This window comes from Mytilus californianus, unplaced genomic scaffold, assembly GCF_021869535.1.
Source record: "Mytilus californianus isolate M0D057914Y unplaced genomic scaffold, xbMytCali1.0.p SCAF_9, whole genome shotgun sequence".
NCBI lineage: Eukaryota > Metazoa > Mollusca > Bivalvia > Mytilida > Mytilidae > Mytilus > Mytilus californianus.
In genome coordinates this window covers 35,537,849-35,565,798 of record NW_026262745.1, presented here as the reverse complement: position 1 = coordinate 35,565,798, position 27,950 = coordinate 35,537,849, and the positions used below count along the sequence as shown (strand labels likewise).

General features: G+C 31.5%; 2 protein-coding genes and 1 long non-coding RNA gene across 5 annotated transcripts; 1 reads left to right on the top strand and 2 right to left on the bottom strand.

Annotated features, from left to right (window-relative positions):
* Window positions 1–112: 112 nt before the first annotated feature.
* LOC127715656 (collagen alpha-1(XX) chain-like) lies at window positions 113–7,393 on the bottom strand. Of its 3 annotated transcripts, none has more exons than XM_052221817.1 (6): window positions 7,052–7,393; window positions 5,261–5,812; window positions 2,483–2,689; window positions 1,441–1,566; window positions 844–940; window positions 113–351 (listed from the first exon to the last, which is right to left on the bottom strand). In XM_052221817.1, the coding sequence occupies exons 1-6, from the start codon at window positions 7,128–7,130 to the stop codon at window positions 273–275; spliced, it is 1,140 nt and encodes a 379-aa protein (XP_052077777.1). In that variant the 5' UTR covers window positions 7,131–7,393; the 3' UTR covers window positions 113–272. The 3 variants fall into 3 exon arrangements, with proteins under 3 accessions (XP_052077777.1, XP_052077778.1, XP_052077779.1); XM_052221818.1 differs by having other exon boundaries at window positions 1,441–1,542; window positions 7,052–7,389; XM_052221819.1 differs by lacking the exon at window positions 7,052–7,393 and adding an exon at window positions 6,781–6,876.
* Window positions 7,394–9,735: 2,342 nt separating this feature from the next.
* Window positions 9,736–17,753, bottom strand: LOC127715658 (uncharacterized). Its single transcript, XM_052221820.1, has 5 exons — window positions 17,631–17,753; window positions 13,961–14,515; window positions 12,782–12,898; window positions 11,652–11,748; window positions 9,736–10,394 (listed from the first exon to the last, which is right to left on the bottom strand). The coding sequence occupies exons 1-5, from the start codon at window positions 17,746–17,748 to the stop codon at window positions 10,160–10,162; spliced, it is 1,122 nt and encodes a 373-aa protein (XP_052077780.1). The 5' UTR covers window positions 17,749–17,753; the 3' UTR covers window positions 9,736–10,159.
* Window positions 17,754–23,788: 6,035 nt separating this feature from the next.
* On the top strand, window positions 23,789–27,657 carry LOC127715687 (uncharacterized). The gene is made up of 2 exons (XR_007988539.1): window positions 23,789–25,587; window positions 25,968–27,657. It is a non-coding gene; the product is annotated as an uncharacterized LOC127715687 (long non-coding RNA).
* The last annotated feature ends 293 nt before the right edge of the window (window positions 27,658–27,950 follow it).

Below are 27,950 nucleotides of genomic sequence, written 5' to 3'. Positions count from 1 at the left end.
TTCCTTTAACGATTGACAGGATTTTGAAACATTTTCCCTTTTTAGTCACTTGACGAAGTTTTTTTTGTAGTTTCGAAGTAGCGAACATGTGAGGCAAGTAAATACATGTAAACAAAACAGATTATATTTTATAGAGATATTTTAAGATTGATGACAGATAAGGTAACACTTCTATCTTCAAGAGAAAGTCAGTATATCCTTTACATTCTTTCCTGTTGTAGGTTTGATATCGAAGCTGGTAATACACTTTTTGTAGATATATCCTTTTACTCCTAAAGTTGCGTCATTGTAACTTTTTCTGCATTTTCTATCGTACTATCATGATCAATCTTTTCTTCTCTGTTATTTCTTCTGTATTTAGTAAAAAATAATAAAAAAATATTTTCTTGTTCACAATATTCTAACTTCTACTTGAAATACAAGAGCACATCATTTTATTCAAGAAACATTTAGTTCCTATGAAAAGCAAGTTCAAGACTTATTGTAATGTACTTTGCTCACAAAAAAACAACCTTTTGAGGTAGTTTGCACCTTACAATTCTTGCATTTTATTCGTCTTTTACCGCTATTTTCAACAAACATTGATGTGAATTGTAATAATTACCTATAAGGACTATTCGTACCACGGCAGCACCGTCACATCATCTATTTGCAAGTAAAACATGATTGTGGGTTCTATCTTACTTGAAGTCAAAAGTGTAATAATTATTCAGAATGGTCATTTTTTTTTTATCATACATTGCCTTAATACTTTAAATATATGCAGGAAAAATAATTGGCTTTCTGTTTGTCCAATATTCGGGATGTCACATAGTAAATTAAGAAGATGAATTATACATATACCTTTTCCTATTACACAAAAGGTATAAAACCAATGCTACAAGGACTAAACTCAATAAACACGATAACAGGATACCTATCATGATAACAGCTGGTAAACCTGGAATATAAAAAAAATAATACAAGTACATATAAAAATCTTACCAATTAAGATAATAAATAAAGAAATAATTATAGTTATAATTACAGGTACATATAAAAATCTTAACAATTAAGATAATAAATAAAGAAATAATTATAGTTATAATTGCAGTAGTGTCTGCATTAGACAAACATTTTAATGACAATCCTAATTGAAGGATTAATACAAAAGCTTCTTGTGTGTATAAGATATTGCATGATATTTTGAATAAAAAAAACGATAAATTCACAAGTTCATAAATTCGAGTAAAAAAGATGCCAGGCCAGTTAAATTTAACAAATTTCTCAGTGACATGCGTATCGTTGCTGCGGCATTGGATATATATTATCAGAAAAATGTAAATCATTTCTTTATCTTAATGCTTGACTTTGATCAGCGTCAGGATTCTATGTGCCATTGATGTACTTCCATGCTATTTCTGATAAGTGGTGTCGAAAAATTAAAATCATTTAAAGTACCTTTGTTTATTTTGGAAACTGTTTTCTCTGTTGAAGTTAGTTCCGTTGTCGCTGGATAGCACACAACACAACCATTCAAGTGTGAAGCTGTTGTCCCATTATCTTTAAATGAAAGTAAACAAATATCTGAAATCATCAGGATTAAAAATTATTTCACCAGGATAAAATTAAGACCTACGTTCATTGTTACTATTGATATTCAGTTATAATTTGATACAGGAAAGGAATACATGCATATTAATCCAAGAAAAATTACCTGAACAGAAACAATGCAATTCAAAACTATTCAGTATTAAAGAAAAAAAGGTCACACGGAATGATTGCATATATGAAAAGATTACGTATAAGGTCAAGTAAAACTAAACAAGCGTAAAATTATATGTATGTTGCTTTGTATTTGAGACTTACGATTTTTGTTATTTTGATGACATGTGTTTGACAGCCTCTGTTTGGTTTATTCAAAACATGTTTTAGATTCTGGTCGTTTAAGAACTTAACATATTGTGTAGATACAAAAAATATGACGAAAAAGCCATAAAAAAGATAAATATATATACATAAAATAGAAGTTTATAATTCAAAAACTTAGATAACCCATCCCATCAATGATTGGGTTATATTCGCAAAAATATTTACATATTTCATATAAATATCTAAAATGTTAAACCATGAATACGAGGATTCTAACACTGTAAATGGTTTTGTATAGCTGTTTTTAGAACAAGAACCTATTAACTCAACCAAAAACTGTTGACCAACTGGACTATTCAGGGTGGAACTCAGTTCCTAAATTTTTCTGCCACTTGCATTCTGAAAATGAATCGCCGTCTGAAAGAAAACATTCCATTTGACTGTCAGACGTATGCAAGAGATAGTCCAAAGACACCAAAGGAACATAATAAAAGTCGTTTACGACGTTATAACAGCAAGGTATAAAGGTGTTTTGTTCGAGCGTTTGTGAATTTCGTGTTATGTGTATTTCGATTTTGTCCATGTACAACTTTCGATTATTTAAGTCTTTAAGAATTTAAATTATATATACCAGTGTCTAGTTTAAGACTTGTTTTTTCTTGGGATAAAGATTCTGTTGAATATGTTAAATCTGTTGAAGTTGAATCTGTTAGTTCTGTTGAATATGTTAACTCTGTTGTTTTCATTTCTGTAGTTGTTGGTATTGTTGTTGATATTGTTGTCCAAGTGGTTGTTATTGGTGAGCAACCAACAACTTCAGATTGTGTGGCATTCAAATCTAAAAAAAACAATATTCTCATTTAATTCGGTTTCAATATCATTATAAAAACGATTTACTGTAACGGTTTTTTAATACACTCGTTAGCCTTTAAATCTATCAATAAGTTTTTCATTGAAAATATTATTCTAATAGATAAGTGTCAGGCATTTTTACAGTATCAAAATCATACACTTATATAGGGTCAACATCCTATATTTTAATGCAAAGGATCAACAAAATGGGTTGCAAAATAACGTGATAAGTTGTTTATATGTATTTCCTAAATGTATGAAAAACATTCGCTTTTGGCACATTTTTTCCATTTCAATTTATTGCCAGAAAAAAAATCATTTACATAGAAAAAAAAACTATTTGTGCTTTCACTGAAAAGAATTCGGATAAAACCGTGTTCTTTTATCCATAATCCTTCTAAACTGTTTTCTATGAACCATTCTAATAATAAATAACAATTGAGGGAAAACTTATGTTATAGATCTGTACAAAAAAACTTTTATCATTATCTCCCATATTTAATTTAAGAAATACCATCATTACATTTGATCAACTATGTCTGGCAGATGCTCTATCACTTAAATGTTTCCAAAAAGAAATTATGTTTATGTCATGAATACGCAAATTAAAAAATCAGGTTTTGTGCTTTCTTTTTATCTCATCTTACCAAAAGGGCCACTGTGAGCTATTGCTTTTACTTGTTGTCCCTAGTCGTCATCCGTTCATTTAAAAAAAATCATCTCTGTTGAACCTACTATGCTAAATAGAACCAAACATGACCACCATTATCCTTGTTTATCTAGTTTGGAAAATGTGTCTGGTCATACACAGCCTGCCAACCAACATGGCTACCAAGGCTTAAAATAAATCACAGGGATAAGATGTAACCTTGTCTTTTATCTTAAGTGCATTAACCATTATAAATAGAGACAATTTGACAGGGGCAAAAATGTTCAGAATAATGAGATCTACCTTCCGTCTAATTGGACAAACTGTCAGACGACTCCTTTTAATAGTGATTGCAATAACAAATAACAATTTTACCCATTATTTTCTTTTTTTTTTATCTTTAAGCGCATGATAGATACAAAGAAACTTTCATAAGCAAAAGTGTTCAACAAGACAAGATATACATATAAAGAAATTGTCAGGCGACTTTTTATCGTAATTTTTGCCCTTAAATGCCGATTTTATTCTTATTTTTTCGTTTCTAGAGGGCAGAAAAGTACAAGTAAAATGTAACTGAATTCTTGGTAGTGTACGTCCTTGACCTTCGCGAGCATTTTATTCAAATTTCTGAGAACTGTAATAGATGAAGAGAAACTTTATGCAGCAAAAATTATCAGCAAGACACGATGTACTAATAGTACAAATCGCCTAAATCGTGAGTACACTCATTTTGACACATTGTTTAAGAAATAATTCATGGAAGCCATAGATTTGTTGGAAATTTACACATGGCCTGGGCCGTGATATTCGAATTTTATCCTGAGCGTTAGCGAGGGATAAAATTAACGAATATCACGGCCCAGGCCATGTGTAAATTTACAACAAAGCTATGGCTTCCATGAATTATTTCGATTCTAAGAGGACAAATACGGTCATTAAAAAACTGAAGCGAGAGTGGGTATGTCGTATGTGGGGCTGTTCTTTTTTACTCCCTGTTGGATAAGGCTAAAACATTCTAATAAATCTGTAGCTTGCATAAATATTTCGTAAATAACAGCTAGAAAAATTGTTTTTAATTCTTTTAATTTTCAAACCCAACATTTGCCATTTTTGATTTGCATGTTTTTCTCGTAATCCAAAGTAGACATTTCGTTACTAAGGAGCCGCCATGTTGACTTGCTGAAATCAGTAAATATGCGAATAATGCAATAGAATAGAAAGCAAAACAAATCCTACCTCAAAAATGCATTTTAATGCAATATTATACGAATTTCAATGGTTCACGTAACGGAAAAACCTTCAGCTTTAGCGTTTTCATTTGTATGACGTCATGTTTTGAAAGGACTTAAATGCGCCAAAAGCATTAGTGGACTTTCGCGGAATTTTATTTTAATTGGATTTTGTAGATTTCGCCGAGCACTTGTGCATTAATTCTTTCTGTTATGCATCCGAATAAGAATAAGTGTTCTGTAGTCTTTTTTTTAATTGCAATTTAAAAAAAAAAATCGGCATAGCGTTTGCAAATAGGTTTCGATACATGTGGATTTACGTGGGAGGTATATTGTAACATCCATTATTATGTATATCTCTGAGTCTGCGCTAAGTATAGATATATCGAGACTTTTATCACGGTGTTGTTTACAAAGCGAAAGAAGCACGTCATATTAGAATTCATAATTTTCATTATGGAAATGCATGTTTTGAAAAATTAAAGAATGATGTAGATGCATTGAAACCTTAAATTGACCCTTAATCAAGATTGAATCGCTGAATTTTCAATCTTTGTGGACCTGTTCAAGCTTTTTTAATGAGATAAAATTTTACTCTGATACTGATGGTTTGTAACTGACATCCGGACAGGTATCTTTACTTTTCTTACAAGTGGTTTACAATATAAAGCATACATACCCAGTTTAATAGTTATACTTAAGATATAATTGCACAGAATTGAAACTTCTTCTATATAGAATATGTTTTCTATTGAACTAGCTATATTTGGAAAATCACTTCTTTCAGTTTGGTCATACATCAGTGATCCAACTCCTATAACGTAAATAGCTTGAACTGTCGATTTTAAAACGTATGCAGCGAATTGTGTTTGTGTTGGAGATTGTGACTGTCCATACGTGATTAGTAGTAACGAAGATTGTGCGTCCGTCCTCATTCCTGATGATGAAACATATATATTGTCTTCAATATGACTTAATGCTTTGTGCGTTTCACGTGTCCCAGTTAAATTGTAGTTCTTAGTGGAAATTATAGCATTCAGTAAACTAACTTTGCCACTTATATCGTTTAGATCGAACTGTGTCGTTGGTATTGTGTTAAAAGTGACAAGGGCAACCCTATTATCTTCTGGTCCTATAGCCAATCTACTTGTTATGTTATAAATGAAGTCGATGACTTGTTTGAATTCGTCTTGCGTAACGTCACCTGTTGTATCAACCAAAAATGTAATATCTGTGGAAAGAATAAACTGCATAAATGAATACAAGATGTACCGGTACAGCAAAAAGACCGATAATATATCTAAAGGTCAATGAAACTTTAATCTTTTTCGATTATCTCAAAAGATTAAGAGAATGAAGTTTACTTAAGGACATCAATCAATAAAAGTCTTCTAAAATATTGTAATTCCGTCAGTTCGTCTATTCGTAACACATTTCTGTCACATGTTTCTACGCAATTTACAAAAACAGAGCTTCTTGATATTTGGTACCGAGCTTATATTGGTAAGCTTTAGGTTATGACACATTTTCAGCTCCATCACTTCTCTGTTTTCTGTTTGCCATATGAATATAAAATATGGAAATGTGTCATGTATGTTATTTCCATTGATGCACATATGAAAGATTTATTGTTGGGTATTTTACTTGGTCATTCACTTAATGCTGCTATCTATTTCGGATAACTTTTTCGAAATTTTCGGTTTTCATTGCTCTTCAACTTCGTATTTGAATTGGCCTTCCAACTGTTTTGATTCGAGTGTCACTGGTAAGTCTTGTGCAGATGAAACGGGCGTCTGGCGTGCAAAATTATAAGCCTGGTATCTTTGATGAGTTTTTAAATAATTTTTTTTCCATAAAAGTAAACATCAAATGTATTTTAATACTTCGTTTACGTGTACATGAACCTATATACCACAGGCAAATGAGAATTGACACTTTTCATAAATAAAAAAGAGATTACTTGAGCAATCATTCTAATGTCCTCAAATTATGATTTCATTATTGTTGTTTGCTAAACGTTCAATGGCAAATCTTTCAAACATGTTCAGGGCGAGAACAAATGAACAAATAATTCAATAAATAGGTCATGCAAAGTAAGTATCGACAGGGATGAAGGATGGGTGTTTTGTACTGCTACTTGAAAATGGGGTATGTTGGATAAGGGCACATAGTTTGCCTTGCAACAGGCCACCTACGTACCACTGTGATCGATTTGGAGGAGTTTTAACGTGCATTGTATATTGCACACTCTCTACATTTGATTTAACGTTCCCATATTCCGACCGGACGTGAATGTGTATTCATACATCCCGAACGACAAACCGGACGCCCCGCATTAGCAAAGGTTGTACTTCCGGAAACAGAGAAATCCAAGAAAAAACAATATTTCTATATCTTCGTCAATCCTTATACAAAGTCGTAAATCGTATAAAATTTCATACAAAGTTAACACGCATGCAAACAAACTTACCATTTTTTGTAGACTGTGTTCTGTTTATAAACAAAGTTATGCAAAGCGTGGTACACAAAATGATGACTAGTTTTTCCATTAATAACCTTTTTTATTCAATCCTCTGCTCTGTATTTTCTTCTTCTTCTTTGTAACTTTCTTTTGTAACTGAAATGTTCATTCGAATTCGTTGTTGTGCTTTTTTCGGTGAACAAATTTGAACATTATATGCTACATGTGATAAATAGCATCTTTCTATTAAACATTTCTTAATCATATACAGTCATATATAGCCTTACAAAATTAAATATCCTTTCAATTTTTCTACTTTGTTAAGTCATAATTTAAATAACTATTTTGGACACAATAACTTTCAAGGATAAATGTGAGACAAATTTAATTATGCTGTGTGCATATTCACAATGTTAACATGACCTGACACTAGACGTGCTGAATAAGAAACAATAACATTTTAATAAAATCCCAATTTTCTTTTTGTTTTTTAAACTGTGATAACTCAATCCTTTTGTTGCTGAATGATTTGTGGTAAACAAAAACAATCTTTACACAATAAGAGTTATCTAGCCATGAACATCTTACAGAAAAAAACACTTCCAACTATTGTTTGTGAAAAAAGATATGCAGTGACTCTGTTATCAAGTTTTGTACCAAAATACGCTTTCATATAAAGTCATATGAATTGAAATTCTAGTGATTATAATGTTATGTAAATTATTGGACATTCGTACATTATGTTTCACTTTTATTTTGTTAAAACCCTTACATCACCTACTGTATGGAAAAACAAGGTGGTTTCAAAAGAGGCCAAAGGGACATTCAAAACTCAAAGAAGTCAAAATTTGAAAAAAAAACTGACAAGTCCATGGCAATAAACGAGAAACGACGAAAAGACGAACATTCCAAAAACACTACATAGAAAACTAAAGACCGAGAAACACGACCCACACTAAAACCGGGGGTGAACTCAGGTGATCCGGAGGGATAAAAAGTTCCTGCCCTACATGTGGCACCCCTGTTTTGCTCATGCACGTACAAATCCGGTGATATGTCTCATTCAATATTGTCAGAATCGAGGAAAAGAGGACTGGAATATGGTTGCGACAATTGGAACATGTCCATGGTCATCTGTGACACAGATATTCCATAACGGTCAACAAACTGGTGGTGCGTCCGTACGTTTTGAAGGAATGACCCTTAATTCAATAGCTACCTTGTAAGCAGCAACCCTCTATCAATGAAATAAGGATAGGAAACGCAAGATCTGAAATATCAAATGGGAGATATATATATATACTCAATATGCAGGCACTGAAATGTTGCCACATAGAAATAGAAAGTTCCAAATTGAAAGCTGATATAAACTTAAATAGAAACAAGTATCCGTGTCCATAAAACATAATGAGCCTCTTGCACTATCACATTTCCATGTAAACGCGAAATCTCAGTCTCATTCTATATATGGCATATATTTCAAAACATTCACATAATTAATATGTACTAAATTTTCATTTAAGATGACGGTTGTGTTGTATTGAACTTCATTAAATCAAAACTTAAACTTGCCTTCAACCAAAACTTTAACTTCCTATAAGATAGACAAACGGATGGACGAATAGACTGACAAACATAATGCCCATTCTCCTCGTTTTTATAGGCGGAACATCAAAATCTGAATCTGAATCTATAAAAAAAATGGTGCAAAAAAAATACTAGTATTTTTATGATACAGAAAAGGGATTACAGGAATTACCAATATTATTGGAGAGTACAATAAAGAAAAAAAACTACTTAATAATTGTGGAAAAAAACAATCAACGAAAAACAAATATGATAGACAGCAACCAACGGAAGAGTCACATATTCAATTGTATTTTCAAAGGTAGACTGAAAATGTCAGATAGAAAAGCGATATTCCACAGTTGTTTTCATGAATATATCTAAAAATAGAAATCTAAGAACCTCAATTCTTAGTGACATAATCTTAACAACCAGTCAAATCAATTTCTGCTCCATTTCTGGCATATTTACAAAAACAATCTTAGTCAATTTATTCTTTCCCTTGCCTGTTGGTTATTCTTATTTAAGCAACGTGTGGTTCGTTTGATCTCAGTTCTTCATTTGTCATATATTCTTGTTTTCCTCTGAATTCCTATTGTGACGTCACGATAATAGGCGACTATGCCTGATGGTGTTACATAAAAAGATCGAATCTTTTTTCAGACCATTTGAAAAGATGGATTAAGTTTTTCTAATCGTCTAAAATCATTAGAGTGTAAGGCGAGTCCCTTTCTCGTCATTATCTTGTTTTATTGCTGTGGTGTACCATTACTTTTCTACATATGTTAAGTGTACATGTAAACCTGTGTATCCCTCTACTGTATTTTCGACTTACGATTTTTTAATTTTTAATTTCTATTTTCCTTTTTTGCTTGAGGCAATAACATAATGCATAGGAGATCGAAGTTTTGTGACATTGCCTGGTAACTTTTTTAAAATTTGCATGTATAAAATCATGCATATGGATGTAATTGTATGTTGTTCATAAAGTATTTGCAATTATTTGTTAATACTCTCTAGTTTTGAATCAGTTTAATATATCAAAATGTTTACACTCAGTATAACAACTGATTGTGATTTATATCACAAAAATAAAAAAGTAGACAAAGTTAATTAAGAAACCAAAACAAGGAAGGAAACTCAAATTTATTAAAAAAAAGTATTGAAATGTGTTTTAAATCCCATTCAGAAACAATTGGGGATGCACTTTCAGTACATGTTCGGTACGGTATGATACCAAATGATGTTAAGACCAGCAACATCAGAGGAAATTTATGTTATTTGCAATCGTCTGAATCCCAAATTTATTTTTGAGTCAGTTATACTGGTTGAGCTTAAAACAAATAAAAACAATAGTTTACATTATTGCACATAATTTTATCTTCTTGTTATCTAAAAAAAAACCAAAAAAACAAATACAGCAAAACTGAAAACAAGTCCAAAGGTATGTAAGCGTATTTCTTTTCATTTTTTTTTAAATTTATTTATTTATTTTGCTGTGGTCGTAAAACAGGTCTAGCTAAACAATACGTTAACAAAACACATAATATTTCATATAGGAAGTTTTACATTAATAATAGACGATGTAACACTTCTTTCTCCGAGATTTTCATACACTGAAGACAGTGTATCATTTTCATTCATTGCTTTAGTAGGTTTGGTATTGAGGCTGGTAGTGTCTCTCTTGTAAATGTGTCTTTTTTCTCCAAGACTTGTGTTATTGTAGTCATTCACAGCCTTTACTATCGTATCTTCAGGATTAATCTGGTCTTTTTTGTCTTTTCTTCTAAATGAAATAAAGAATAATAAAAATGTAGTTTTGTTTACAGTAGATTTTAGGGACTATAAATATTTGACTTAAGATGCAGATTTTATCTTTTCACTGAAAGTAAGCGTTTATTCTTCTAAAATTAAAAAAAAACCATCAAAGATACCAGGCATATAATTTGATGAAAATGAAACGCGCGTTTTGTCTACATAATCTCGACAGTGGCACTCGAATCAAAACAGTTGAAATGGAAGTCTTAATCAAAAACGAAGTTGATGAGCATTGGAAATCGAAAATAACGTTCAAGAAAGTAATCTTTGGTTTTATTTTAATGTTGTCGTAATAATTTTATTTCTAAGAAAGAAGAATACCGTAACAAAAAGCTGAAATATGAAAGTTCACCTCGAACGTCTCGATTGTGTCAGTTAAAGTTGCAGGTCAAAGTATATTTGGTATATAGATTTTGTGTCAGTTGTACATGATTAACAATAGTATTGATATCAGCCAAAAGTTTCAAAAAAGAATTATAAACAACATAAAAAGGCATATAGCACATTTAAATTATCTCAAAAAGCTCTGGACGAGTTAACATGTGATTACTAGTATATCATTTAGATGCTACTAATTGAAATTTGTCAATACTTCTCCATTAATAAAAAAAAGATACCTCCAGTGGGGAGCAAAGTAAAAATTATATAAGAGTTTGTTGTAACCACCGTTTGTGGTAGTATATATTCCGACTACTGTAGCATGGTTACACAATCGATTCACTGATACAATATCCATCCATCTTATAACCTATTACGTCTGTTTGGGTTGCTCACTCAATTTTGTCAATATAACGGAACTATAGACAACTGTCATACAAGTGGGAGGTTTAGCTAGCTATGAAACAAGGTTTAACCCACCATTTTCTTCGGCAAATGCTTGTACCAAGTCAGGAATATGGCAGATGTTTTTCACTTGTTCCGTTGACTGATAGCGTTTGATTTTGTCAATTTTTATGGACTTCCCTCTTTTTGAATTTGCCTTGGAGTTCGGTATTTTTGTTATACTTTTTTGTATACAATTTTCTCGTTATTTTTTTAAAGTTCAATCGAACGTTTAAAATGATATTCAGACAATTCAATCCTATGTTACTGTCCGACTATGTTAGATACATATATATATAAAAGAACAAGTACATGTACATGTACATGTAAAAATGATTTTCTGTTTCCAGACTTTTCGGAATCCGACGTTGTTACTGATAAACATGAATATCTTACACCATACCTTTTTCTTCTATACAGTAGGTATAATACGCAGGATGAAAGTGCTAAAAGCAGTAAACATGATAACAGGATACCTATGATGGCACCGGCATCTAAACCTAAAATAAAAAAAAAAGAAATACGGGTACTTTTAGATCTTAATTTGACAACTAATCAGTAGTGATATTAAAATAGCATTTGTGTTTGCATCAGACAAATATTTTTAAACAGCATAGTGCCAAGATGAAAAAAGGCTGATTATGTTTCTCATACTTTATACTATGTGTATTGGTGGAATACAAATGTTATATATAGAATAAACATACATTGTCCCGAAATGTAAATTTTATTTGTACAAGGCTTAGAAACAGGTAGAAAACGAGGCTTTGCCAAGCATTTCTATCCTGTTTTGAGCCGAGTACAAATAACATTTATATTTCGAGACAATTTATGTTTATTCTTTATACAGTATATATATAAATTAGAGGCAATACTGTACTTTACCGATGTTCAAATCTCATGAATCTATTACAAAGATACAACACAAGGTTAAAGAAAAACTGAGGTAATCGGAAAAAAACCCTAGTGGACCGAGAACGGGTGTGTCCACCTGATAGTCGTCTCCTGCTATGTATGCATCACCCGCCATGCGAATCCACACTCAGTCAAAATATTGCACTCGAAAATAGGATACAATGGGTAAATGTTAGTGAGTTGAGATACAGATTTGTTATAAACGTGTTTATAATAAATTAGAACGGTAATATAGATAGACGTTCATTATAAATTCGAGTGAAATAAACACATATTTTGTATAGTCAGAACTGATAAAATGATAATCAGGAAAAACATGTAGTTAAATGCTATGCCAGTATATTTACCCACTTAACTCTTTCATCACAGTTTGCATTAATTACTCACCAGGTTTCCTCGCCTTTCAAAGTTTTGTAGTTGGGTATTCAAAATTTACAAGTTATTTTGGCGGAAGGATTATTATCAGTATTGATGTGCATTAGTGTTATTGTATTTGATGAAAATTAACCAATCTAATACCTTCGTTTGTTTGGGAAATTGTCGCCTCTGTTATGATTATTATCAGTATTGATGTGCATTAGTGTTATTGTATTTGATGAAAATTAACCAATCTAATACCTTCGTTTGTTTGGGAAATTGTCGCCTCTGTTATTCTGTCTGTTGTAGTTATTTCTGTGGTCGTAGGCTCTACCCACTCAACACAACCATCCAACATTGTAGCTGTTGTTTCATTATCTTCAAATTAAAGAAGAAAAATGTGTGTACATATCTTACATCTCCAGGAGACAACACCAGAATAAAGATGTACATATAAAGGGTCAATTTCCCCAAAATTTATTTCACAGCAAAGAGCCCTTTCTCAAATATTCAATCTTAACTTAAATTCACAATAGCATAGCTCCATAGTTTACATTGTAGCTTTAACAATATTATGTTTTTCCCTGAAAAGATCACCAAATTGTAACAACCGGTCACATGAGATAGCTGGAAACTGTAACATTGACAGATTTGGTAAATTTTAGAATTTATTTACAAAATATACAGGAAAAACATAATTCTTAACTAAAACCAAGGAGGTTTAACCTCCTTGCTAAAACCAACATTATGTTAGAAGTTGGTCTGTGCATTGTCTTTCAATACATATTAATTAATTTTGGTTACGGATGGCAATTTTTTCTAAAAATTTAAACATTGCAAATTTCTATCAACATGTCTTCAACAGCAGTATGAAGCGCAGAATGACATTTTGAATTTATGTAATATGTAATAATTGTATAAAACATGTTTTTTTTTAAATGTACGATGAATATTCTTTAATATTCAAATTCCAGTAGGGTTTGACGAGTATTAGATTTTGACCATACAAGTTAAGCAAAAAGACGGAAATATGCCTTACCTCTAAGATTTACATTCAATGTTTCTGTTGTTTTGATTATTATTATACTGATTATTACATTTACCAATAACAACTTATTATCTAAAGGTTAACAAGTGTGCTCTATGAATAATTAAACACCAGAATACGATGAATTATTTTATATAGCTTGGAGGATATCGCGATCAAAAGCAGGACATACTTTCCGGAATAAACGAATAGCATGCTGAAACAATTCCATATTACTTTGAGTGCATATACAAAAAAGACGGAAACCGACGGGGGAATTGAACATATCAATGAAATCATTTCAAAATATCGGGTGACACAAGAGACATAAAAGAAATGCTGCATCTTTTATTTTTACTTTATGTTGCATGGGTTTGCATATCAACCATTGGAATGTTTTATTTGAGACTCACCAATCTTAGGTACAATGGATGGAACAATACCACACAGATTTATAAATCCACCAATATATTCAACATAATACGAGTCAGGATCGTTTGCAATTCCCTGCAATTCGGTATTTGTTGAAGATAAATCCGAGCCTATGCCTATAGCAAACACTTCCACTCCATGTGATGTTCTGAGATCCCCGGCTGTGTTCTTAGTTTGAGCTTCGCTAGTCGAAGTGCCGCTTACTATCACAATAACAACTTTACCAGCATCAATGCGACCTCCTTTTTGGGTAAGATAGAGTGTTTTTGTATATGTTAATGCGTCCATAGTTTTCCTCGAAGATACGGTTGATTGAGTGTATGATATGCTGTTTATAGCTGACAGAAGACTTGCTTTGTTGGTGTTATCATCTAACTCAAATTCGGCGTATGTCTCAACCTCAAACGTAACGACTGCCATTCTAATATCAGAGTCGCCTATAGTTAAATGTGATGTCACGTTGTAAATGAAACCCATTGTCAGTGCATGGTCAGTAGCTGATATTGAACTTGATGCATCTACCAACCAAATAACATCTGTAACACAACAAATTAAATTAATCAATGTATGATGATCTGGATTGGAGGGGGGGCTCAATTTTGTATTCTTTAAAATAAAACATTTTCTCTTTTCGTTATATTTTAGGACCCCATTATTCATTATTCTTTATTTTGGGGCCTATTTTTCTCCCCCCCCCCCCCCAATATTTTCGATTCTGTAAACCCCATCCAGACCCTCATATATAAATATATATATTGTAAACCCCATGAAAAAAAAATCAAAATGGATGTTCAATTCTTCTAAAATTTAGTTTCATTTATGCTGGAAGACGATTAAATTAAATTAAAATTCCCTTTCTACTCGAACGAGAACAGTTATTGGTTTACTGGGTGGAAATACATGTGTTTCAAAATTTAAAGAATTGAAAAGATATGATACATGTGTGCAATGTTCTTTGACCATGTCTAACTCTTGCAAACAAAAGTATATGAACATGTGAGTACAATTTAGAAAATAAAGAAATTCTAACAGCAAAGCAATTACTTTTTCCGTTGGTTTATCAAGTACGAATCGAAAAAAATATTGATTGCTTTTTCATGCCGTATCCCAACTCCAGAGGAACCAAAGATTTCTAAACTAGGAGTTGTGATGTATTGTTTATAATAATGTGCAAATTAGGAAATTATTGATTCCTGTGGCAATTTATAAAGTTACAGTGAAAATCATCCTAATTCGTCTAAATAACAGCCCAATAATGTTAGATCTGTAAATTTGCGGAAGCAAACATTTTTTTTTCTTCCCTGGCCGGGATTCGAACTCATGCTACTCAGATATCGTGGCACCAAATCGCCGACGCGCTAGACCACTCGACCACCTAGACTCAACAGAAAATCAAGCTTTCGGTGGCCAGCTGGGGCGTATTTTTTTGTTCTTCGGTAGTGAGCCAGAAGAGGTCCATTTCTGTTTTTTTTTAATAGGGAAGATATTCTGGCTCTCTTCCACCTCTTCTTTTTTGATAGGTAGTTTAGACGGCAGAGGCACATAACAAACATGGCGTCGTTTAGTCTAAATGATATTAATAAATTTATGAATGTAGATATATTAGAATGTGAGCTGTGTTATAAACGTTTTTATGGTATGACAGTCTTAGCAGGACATCCCTGTAGGACGATAAGCTGGATAAATATAAGAACTACACGGACAATAATGTGGCGGGGTTAAACATTTTAGCGGGATCCGGCCCAACCCGCCCCCTAATCTGGGACAGTGGTGTAACAGTACAAGAACATGTTTGTGAGCGCTCAACCCTTCCCGAAGCTGGGACAGTGGTGTAACAGTACAATATAAGAACAACCTGCACAAATCAATTGCAATTAGATTAACTCAAAAGAACGGTACGAGACACACAAAAAAAAACTTACATTAAGACAATAGACACAAAGCACCGAAATAAGAGTATTTGCAATTACTGGAAGTTTGTTCAAAGCTAATAACAACTAGTACTGAAATAAATCTTGTTCTCCCAGACTGAAGTATCAATCAGTACACAACCAACGGATTTATTAAAAAAAAAAGAAAAAAAAACAGTCTGAGAAATGTCTGGTATACATTGTATACTTGCATATTGATACATATATAATGAAAATTTTTTAAAAGTGGTGGTCCGAAGGTTTTGACCATCGAAATTTTGCAATAGAAATAATAGTTAGGACCAGAAGATTTTCTTCAAGGACCGCCAGAGAAAAATGATTTTGAAAACTTTCCGATATCTTTGCTTTATACAAAAATAATCCAGTTTGGTTACTTCAAAAAAATTGGATAGACAAACATTGACGAATTTTTGTGCAGTTTAAGATTATTCTTAAAAATCAAATAGTGGGGGTTTAAGCCAGATTTGTCTAGCAAAATTGAGTTAGAGGAAAGAACAAAAAAAAATGTCACGAACATAGCACACTTTTACAATCATGTCTACCGGACGTATCTTAATTTTCTATAAAATAATCGTAAACTTCACTTATGTCATCCAACATAACAAAAATCTGCTATATTCGACGGCAAATTGAATGTTTGTTTTATTGGTCTTCCGTAGAATATCTCCAGAAGAGGTCCAGATTCATTTTTTTGGACTCTCCACCAGAAGACATTCTGAAGAGACCAATAAAACACGCCCCGGGTGTTACCTTTCCTCGTCAGTTTATATCTAGCGTCGTAACAAAGTACATGATATATAAGGCATGAAGATGGAATTTTACAGATCAGCTGAATTATCTATCGTAGAGGATCTTACAAATTAATGTAGGATGCAGTCACAGAAATAATTATATCATAAGTACGTCTGAACCAGTGACAACTCTACGACAGATTTTATCCATCGGATCACCAGTGATGGTGATACAAGGCTGAAGACACATTCTGTATACATAATTCGTCTAAATAACAGCCCAACAATGTTAGATCCGCAATTTTTTTATATATATAATACAAGTCTAAATTGAAAACAACGTTCAAACTTATGATTGCGTTGGATAAAAACCGCAATTTTTATACGTGTGCATGCAAAACAAATTTCTTGTTAGAGGGGTCTAAATACAGCACAAACAACATTTTCCAAAAGACCAAAAAAGTGAAAAAGTATATTTTAACAAAACGCATTTGACTAACAGGTCGAACAACAAATGTTCTTAAATCCTGCTAACTGCCATTGGCGATTGCCAAATAAACGGATCACAAGGTGTAATAAATGGATCTTAACTATAAATTTAATACCAAACAGAAAAGAATAAACTTGGGGCAAAGATGGTATACCGCAAACAAAGGTGCAAAGATTTTTTGTACACCATATCCGGATTTCGACAATTAATGTCTCTTCAGTGATGTTAGATATATATATATATATGTATATAGCTAGCTGTTCTATATTATAATCTATCACTATTAGTACATGAAACATTCATGAAATGCTTATAAATTAAATCAAGGTCGTTATATTTTTTCTACTTCTTCCAAAAACTATAGAATGCAACTCACAGCCAATAAGTACAACTTCATGTTTTCCTTAGTAAGTATATGATCCCCTTTTATCGACCATTTTAATTCTGAGTCCGCCTCCGCTGCCATTCTATCAAAGCATATTAATTGATTTTCCCATACCTTTCTTTGCTCCTCTACAGTTAGTAAACAAAATTCCAAAAATGATCAGAAATACCATTAATCTCATCATCATGACACTTATTGAAAAATTATTAAACTTTATGAACATAGATAACATATTTAAAAAAAAAGTCCCTCAATTTTTTAAATTTAAACAATAGCTATATATAATATGCAGCATGAAAATTGCTGATTCGTATATTATTATTTCGATAGCAGAAGACTAATTTCATATTCATTGTGTATGTTCTCTCATTGCTCTAGTTCTTCCATTGAAATCTACTATATCATTATGTGAAATCTTAGTAGGGGAATTTAAATGGAATATGGGTCTTGTTCTACAAACAAAATGAAATAAATGTTTCTGTATAAACAGGATATAATAGAGATATTTCATTCATTTATGTACTTTTTTCTGTTTTTACCTATTCAAGCAACTACCGGTAATCCATGATGTCATCTTTGATGATGGCATCACCTTTATTTCTACATTTCCGGTAGATAACTCATTTTCAATTCTTGACTTTGTTTCTAGTTTGATCTTATAAGCGTTCGTTGCGTTAGAGTTTCGGTAAATATTTATAAAATTCTAATTCTTTTTATATATCATTCTGGCTAATTTGAGCTAAGTTGGTTTTCATCTGTAAAGAAATGTGTTCTTCAGTCTAGTCTCCCTGAAAAGAACAGAGCCAATTTAGTATGAAGCTTAGTGTTAAATTGTTTATTATAATAACGGTAATGGTCAAATTCCTTCCATGTGATGATCTAACGATCACTAAAAATACTGAAAGTGTCAAATGACAATTAACATTAAAAAATATCCCATTCATATAAGGTTAAGGATACCTGGCAAAAAAATGTGTTTGACACGTGTAAAGGACAGAGCATTCCCCGCGTTGACATAAGAGATATCATTGATTTGGCACTGGCATTTTCGCAATATGTATTATTTTTAAAATAGTATTTACTTACTACTGTCAGTGATGGAAACTACAAACACAACATTTGACTATGTCAGGCTCTGAAAAATGGCAATTCTTATGAACAGTAACGTATATACATCTACTTATTGAACGACCCAACAGACGTACACATTTGCCAAAAAAAGTGTTATTAACAAAAAAAGGCAACAAATATCCACGACATGCTTCTACAACACACTGTCCCATGTCAAGGGTAGGGTTGAGCGCCCACAAACATGTGTAACCCCGCCACATTCTTTGTGTGTCTGTCCCAAGTCAGGAGCCTGTAACTCAGTGTTTGTCGCTAGTTGCTGTCTGTCATATTTGTAACGTTGGTTTTTTTTCCTCGTTTTTTGTAATCATAAATCAGGCTGTTGATTTTCTTGATTGAATTATTTTACATTTTGTCATGTTTGGACATTTAATAGCCGACTATACGGCGCGTATTTTGCTCATTGTTGCAGGCCATACGGTGACATGATATAGCTACTTTTTCCACTTCATTTGGACTCTGGTGAGTAGTTGTCCATATTTGTCTCATTGGCAATCTTACCACATCTCCTTAGCGTTTAATATTTCTTTGTAAATTATACTCCTGTTACTCAGAGTTTTTCCCAAAATGTTATTAAATAACTATTTTAGGTATCAACAGCGATATTCTAAAAATATTTATAAATACAAAGGGGTATTTTTTTTTTCTGGCGGTCGAGTTATCCAATTAAACTATTCACACTTTACACCCCCCCCCCCCCCCCCCCCTTTCCAATGAAAAAATATATAAATAAGTGAAATAGCAGTTTATGTAATATTAATTACAGATCTGACACTCCGGTGTCCCTGTTTACACCGTTTTGGAGCTAATGTTGTGTAGTTTCCATATGTCAGTTTTCAGTAGACCTATAATATAAATAATAAAATAATCATAAATTAACTTTGTAATAAAATCAATTCAGTCTTCACGCTTAGCCACATTCCCTCTACCAGAGGCTTGTAAAATTGTTATCAGTATCCGGCCTATAAGAATCTGTTCTACCGGCCAATAGAATCTATACAAAATTTACCAAATATGTCATACATAAAAATTCAACTATCCTATAAAATTTTAAAAAAGTTATTATGAAAATTAAAAAACCTACACTGAGATGAATGAATGTATACTACGTATAAGCCTCCTTTCATTCGAAGCACCACCATGAGTTATGGTGTAAAGGAGGACATTTAGCACACTGTATTGGCACAGATTTAATGTGAGCATTAATTACCCACCCAGTTCCCCAGCCTGGCCTTGACAGGACTCATTTCCAGTAAGTTGAATAAAACATAAAACAATAGAATATACGAACATAGCCCCCCCCCCCCCAACATATGCCCACTCAACTGATTCGCTCATCCTCAAATATAAAAAGTGCAAAATATATACAAAATAAGAGAAAAGTTCACCCCAGATGCCGCACGAATGTTATGGCAACGACCGGGAAACCGGTAAGGACATACTTGGATTCCAAACCGATACCGCTAAATGCCCAGCTGTATTCTTGGTAGTGGATCCTAAAATACGGAATAATTCACGTCGTACGCATTTGTCCCTATTGTTATTAATCTTATTGACGGAAGTAACATTTTCATGAAATGTAGAATTATTTACAAAGATGAATTTGCTTTCTTTTCCCTGTTTTATTATATATATTTGTATATTTCTGGACAAATGTAAGTAACTTTCGTATAGCATATGTGTTTCATCAAGATCAAACATCTCCTAAATGGGATTGCTCCAAATAGGCCATCATGTTCATTTTCACCAATGCCAATGGCAATGAAAAAATCATTTCTGGATAAATTTTATTACAGACGTGACAGAATTTACAACTTTATTGAAAATTGCTGAAAATTTTGCTTTTTGTCCAATTATTTTCAATTCTTATTAAATTAACCCAAAATGCAAAACATTTTCCTTTATTTGACATGTTTGATGAATTTATATCCATGTTGCTCCATAATCAGAACACTTGTAATTTTTCACTGCCTTTCTTAAAAAGTATGTATGAATGAAGACTTCTTAATTACAAAATTTGTTTTTTTTATCTTTTAAATCCTGCTACATGATATATGTGTCTCCATGAAATAGTTGGAACTTCTAGACTTCTGTAATTATGTCACAGTTTAAGTAAAATTTATTGAATAGACTCATTAATACATTTAATTGTGGGACACCAAATAATGTGGGAAATGGGAAACCATTGATTTAAAAACTCTTTAAAATTATAGGTTTTATTTACATGTACCATGATATAAAGGAGAAATGATCAAACCACAAGATTCTCCATACTCAAAGAGAGGTGAAAGATACCAAAGGGACATTCAAACTCATAAGTTGAAAAATAAGTTGACAAACGCCATGGCAAATAACGATAAAAGAGCAAAAGACAAATAACAGTATACAAAACATAACATAATATAAAGACTGAGCAATTGAACCCTATCAAAAACCGGGGGTGATCTCAGGTGGTCTGCAAGGGTAAGCAGATCCTGCTCCACATGTGGCACCTGTCCTATTGCTCATGTAAGTACAAATCTGGTGATAAGTCTTATTCGGTAGGTCACATTTGGGGAACAGTAAAATTCAAAATAGCAAATATTTTTACAACCATTAAAATTGTTATCAACATCATAATTTGATAAAAATAAAAATAAATCCACAGTATGTTTTTATAAATTTTCCTTTGATAAAATAAAAAAAAATGAATAGAATTGCCATTTAGATATATAAAATGATATTAACTAGATCCAGCTGATACTGGCATATTTGTACCAACATCATGAACATAGAAAATGAGTCCAACAATGTCCAGTCTGGTTTTTGTTTGTCTAGGATCTTAGTTCAATGAGAACCCTATGACTTCTTCATCATCTTGCTCCCTGTAACTTTATCTGTAGTTATGTATATTTTGATTAATTTAATCAGGTTTAATAAATGTTACAATCTTAAAACTTCTTTGTAGGTAACGCCTATTTAAAATGTTACAGCTGTGAGTCTACAAATGACAACCGGTGTGGAGATTATTTCCAGTTACAAACATATGATGCCTTGGAGTGTCAAGGCACATGTATAAAACGTCGTGGACGAAGGGGTGGGTCTGGTGAGTTTATTATTTTACTTCCAGGTCAAATTCAGCAGTCATATACATTTGTACATTATTATTTGTTGAATATTTATTTTCAGGGAAGAAAATCATTAATTCAATCATTGATGAAATATCAATTTTCAGTTTCTTTCACAAGAGCAATTTAAGCATCCTAAACATAGATCAAGTTTTTGTCAGACAATAAAAGTGTGGTAGCCACTTAACTAAATTTACTCACAATTACTACATGTAAGGTAAAAAAATAATGAACCGCTTAGCACATATCTGGTTCATATTGATATAAAATTGAGAATGGAAATGGGGAATATGTCAAAGAGACAACAACCCGACCAAAGAGCAGATAACAGCCGAAGGCCACCAATGGGTCTACAATGCAGTGAGAAAATCCCGCAACCATAGGTGGTCCTCAGCTGGTCCCTAAATAAAATTGTGTACTGATTCAGTGAAAATGGACGTCACACTAAACTCCAAAACATATAAAGGAACTAAAATTAAAAAAACATACAAGACTAACAAAGGCCAGAGGCTCCTGACTTGGGACAGGCGTAAAAATGCGGCAGGGTTAAACATGTTTTGTGAGTTCGCAACCCTCCCCCTATACCTCTAGCCAATGTAGAATAAAGAAACACATAGCAATACGCACAGAAATAAGTAACAAAAGAAACTAAGCAAAATGACAATGATACATAAATTAACAAAGGACTACTAGCAGTTACTGACTTGCCAGCTCCAGACCTCAATTAAACTGATTGAAAGATTATGTCTTCATCATATGATATACATGTATCTGCATCATGAAAATGTAAATAATTTTCAAATTGAATTTTACTCAATATTGTTTTGTTATGTCATTTTCTACTTCTACTTCTTTAAAATTTTTGTACAAGTTCAAAGTTTTTCCTCTCTGTTTCTCAATTTTCATGTACAAATGTAGAAAAAATGTAATTGGCAATCACAATCTGTGTATCCAAAATGCCTGCAGTTGTGCTTTTTTGTATCCTTTACATTTACATATTGTATTGATTTTGATATTTGATTATTTCAATGTTTGAGGCAATTTCACTAGTTCTTAAGCATTATATATACATTCTTTTAAATTGAAATGCACATGTCTATTACATATCGTTCACATCAATGCAAGCACATACAGGGATATGAAGATTATATTTGAGTAGTTGGAATTATATTTGCGCATTTATAAACTGAGAAAAAAAATTTAGTAATACAGTATATAACTTCAAAGAAATAATATACGTTATTTATACTTTTGACTTTGCTTTGAAACTGTGGCCAGTTCAAGCTTGCTGATAATAAAAGGGATAATTTCACAAATGATGTGGATGTTAGCAACTATAAGTCACTGTACAGCCTTCAACAATGAGCAAAACCAATACTGTATAGTAGCTATAAAAAACCCTGACATACATTGTACATCTTTTGTTTGCTAAAGTTTTCATTTTCAAAATCAGCTAACTTTTTTCAGTATTAAGGTGGTACCTAACACTACAGGGAGATAACTCTGTAAAAATCAGCTGAACGTTTTAATCACGTTGTATTGTTAAGGAAATATTAAGCTTCTCAATGATCAAAATTAGTGTTTGTCAAACTGCTATATAACCAATGAAATTTTTCTGATAAAGTGGTTGTTTCAAATTTTTTGAAATTTTTTTATTTTTGTCAAAGGGTCGAAGTAAACGTTTTGTCAAAATTTTATGAAAATTAAACGAGCCAAATTAATATTAGTCAAGGTGTTGGGTACCACCTTAAGGTTTTTGTACACTATATTAAACATAAATGTTTGTATATTTTATCTTAACAAATAATGCTTTTTTGTAGGAATTGAAATTACTAGAGCATGTGTAATACAGACAAGTGAGCGATGTACAGATACAACATATGACGGTATATCTGTGACAGCATGTACCTGTAACTCAGACTACTGTAACCAAGCAACAGATGTACACCTCAAGTTTCCAGTTCTATTTATAGCTGTGATATCAACATTTGTTTTTAAATATTTTTTATGTCAACTTTTTTAATACCAGTACTCATATTGGAAATTAACACAATTGAATTGAAGATGTTAATTGAATATTTTCTGACATGTTGGAATAATCCAATATTTTTCAACCAAAAGAAAACTATCTACACAATTTAAGTGTACATTTTGTCTTAGCTCATATACTTTTTGAATTTTTGTGACCTTCAAGTACAATTACTGTTTTGCATCATTGTTTAAAAGGTGTTTTGTATTTTCTTAGGTTAAGCTTTATATAATACTCTTTACACAGTTTTTTTATATGTTTTATGCACTTTGCTTTTTGTCTATATTCGTTTGTACACAATTATCATATTTATTGGTGTTTTAGTTGTCTTTATAAAATGGATCAATGTTCATTTATAAATAAAATGGATTAGCTTGACTGAATGATATACAAGAGACAATATACCAAATGTATAGAATAAATACAACTATTGAAGCACTCTTCCTTGAAAGATGGACATTTACCTGCATCATCTAGAGAGTTTAAGAAACCCTTAAAGTATTAATGATTTTAGAACGAGGCAGAAGATTCATATTATAAAATAAAAGTACATCACAAATACAACAATAGGTACAGATTAAATTAAGTGGATGAGGTTACTATCTCTATTATTCTCCCTATTTAGTGAAAGTCAATAAAAAATATAATTGATCAACATCACACATTTTCAAAATAGGCTCTGATCCATAACAAAAATGGTAAAAATCAAGATTTTTATTTCATGTGGTCATATAATTGTATAATTTTAGAAGGGCAGGACATAAGTTTAAGTGCTTTGTAAATCACATGCATATATGTACAGTAAGATCTGTCCAAAAATGTGAAAACATGAAGCCTATCAAAATAACACAAAAATGTTTCAAAATCTAACAACTGCAGTAATTATAATACAGTTATTTATTCCAACTATACTTAGGTTCATAACTTTTTTGTATGCAATAAATATACATATCACTATGAAACATTCCAGTATTTGTGCCATAAATTATTTTGTAAAATTATAGTTTATTACCCTAAATGTTTTATCCAATATGTCTTATTTGTATATATACATCATGTACATGTAACATTTTGTTATTTTTAATATTTTGTTAGATAATATAATCAACTTTTTTTAATGAATAATTTAATTTTGGATGTAACACGTCTTCTGATTGGCTGGAAGTGTTTTGTCTATCAGCTCATAGACATAATTTTGTCATGTGACCGTGACGTCACCACCGTTTTTTTCAAAATTTACTCCTTAAAAACGGAATTTAGAATTAAATTATAAGGAATGACTGTAATATTTTTTCTGTCTATTCGAAATAACCTAAAAAATGTGGTGCACACTTTCAAAGCGGATTATTCAGTGTGCACCCCATTTTTGTTGAGCCTTCGACTTTTGTCGAAAAAGCGAGACATAGCGATCCTACATTCCGTCGGCGTCGTCGGCGGCGACCACAAATATTCACTCTGTGGTTAAAGTTTTTGAAATTTTAATAACTTTCTTAAACTATCCTGCATTTCTACCAAACTTGGACAGAAGCTTGTTTATGATCATAAGATAGTATCCAGAAGTAAATTTTGTTAAAAAAAAATTCCTGTTTTTCCGTATTCTACTTATAAAGGACTTAGTTTTTCTGCCAGGAAACATTACATTCACTCTGTGGTTAAAGTTTTTAAAATTTTAATAACTTTCTCAAACTATCCTGCATTTCTACCAAACTTGGACAGAAGCTTGTTTATGATCATAAGATAGTATCCAGAAGTAAATTTAAAAAAAAAAAATTCCTGTTTTTCCGTATTTTACTTATAAATGGACTTAGTTTTTCTGCCAGGAAACATTACATTCACTCTGTGGTTAAAGTTTCTAAAATTTTAACAACTTTCTCAAACTATCCTGCATTTCTACCAAACTTGGACAGAAGCTTGTTTATGATCATAAGATAGTATCCAGAAGTAAATTTAAAAAAAAAAAATTCCTGTTTTTCCGTATTTTACTTATAAATGGACTTAGTTTTTCTGCCAGGAAACATTACATTCACTCTGTGGTTAAAGTTTCTAAAATTTTAATAACTTTCTCAAACTATCCTGCATTTCTACCAAACTTGGACAGAAGCTTGTTTATGATCATAAGATAGTATCCAGAAGTAAATTTAAAAAAAAAATCCTGTTTTTCCTTATTTTACTTATAAATGGACTTAGTTTTTCTGCCAGGAAACATTACATTCACTCTGTGGTTAAAGTTTTTTAAATTTTAATAACTTTCCTATACTATCCTGGATTTGTACCAAACATGGACAGAAGTTTGTTTATGATCAAAAGCTAGTATCTAGAAAAAATTTTTATTAAAATTTTGTACTTGTTTATCCATATTTTACTTATAGATGGACTTAGTTTTTCTTCCAGTTAACATTACATACAGTCTGCAGTTAAATTTTTTAAAATATTTATTAGATTCATAAACTATCCTGGAATTTTACCAAACTTGGACAGAAGCTTCTTACAATAAAAAAATTGTATCGAGAGGAATATTTTATTTAATTTTTTCCTCATCTCATTTTTGTTGAGCCTGCGATTAACAGCAAAATTAGGCGAGACACTGGGTTCCGCGGAACCCTTACAAATTTTTAAGGTTATTTCTTCATAGACAGAAAAAATATTACTGTCATTCCTTAAATAAATAAAAAGAAAGGTCTATCTCATTTAATAAGATAATTGATGAGTCAGACTGAAAATTGTGTTAGCCTTTTACTCTAATAATCAAAGTATTTATTTATTTATTTGTTTTAAATCAAATGAAAACTATGTATTGTTATGAAGTTTGTTTACAACACAGGAAAACTGTTTTCTTGTGAGAAAGTGTGTCTTGCATTGTAACCCTGAAATTAATCTAATAATGTAAATGACAATCAAGCTCCACTTCTTAAATTTTTCCTATCCATGATTCATGTATAACAAATGCATATTAATTAAAATGACCTTTTTTATCTGTAAATAGTCAGAAGTCGTACATGTATATGTAGTTGTTAAATTGGCCATTACTTTCTTGCCAAAAGATCTAATCAGATTGGATACAGTAATCGTGGTTATCCATTGTTCAAAATGGAAAATATTTTTATCTAGGTTTGAAAATAATGGGGAAAAAAATAAGCCAATCACATATATTTGAAAAGATCAGATAAAAATTAGTTTTAAAGCATTGTTCTTTCAAACTTTGTAATGTTAATTCTCGTAGGAAAATTGTAAAAGAGTAAAATTCACATATAACAGACTTATGATATATTGATGGAACAGACTTGCATGATGTTTCTGGCAATTTAAAAAAAATTGAAATAAAAAAATTCAAGATTTCTTGCATTGTATTAGAATAGAGATAGCCATATTTTAATTGAGTACTTTGAGGGGTGAATAAGATTTTTTTTTACAATTTCTGTTTTCATAATTTTGAGAGATAATAAATTTGTTTTATCATAATATCTGTTTTAGTTAGATAAAACTTACCTTTTCAGGATGTCATTTACAATAGTTATCCTTTAAATTGAAAGCAAAACTTGGCTGAAGGTTGTTAGAAATATATATTGTATTTGAACTGATTATAATTGGAGGTTGTTAGAAATATATAGTATATACCGGTATGAATTGCATATAATTAAAGGTTATTAAAAAAAAAATTCCATAAGAGTGAAGGTTGTTAGAGATGTATATTGCATATGAGTCAGGTTGTTAGAATTATATAGTAAGTACCGGTATGAATTGCTTGTGAGTGAAGGTTGTTAGAAATGTCTATTGTATATAAATTGGTTATGAATGTTAATGTTTCTACTATTGTTATAAAAAAATCTTGCTGGTAGTTGAATAAAATCAAATAAAAGAAAACTTTTTTCACTTGAAATATTCTTATTTTTAAGATTACATGTAGGTGAATAACATGAAGTTCCATATTGGGGATAATGTCTTCATCTTAATGTCCTCATACAATTTCTTGACTAAATCCAGAATACATTCTCATACACACAGTTGTAGTATATAAATCATTTTTTTTATATTTGAGGAATTTGGCATTTTTGTGGCAGATGAGATAAAGATGTAATTTTTGACCTTCTTGTGCTTGGAGTTCAGTACCAAATATGGTCTTTATTTTAACCTCAATCTTCACCTTGACCTTATTACTTATTCCAGTCATGC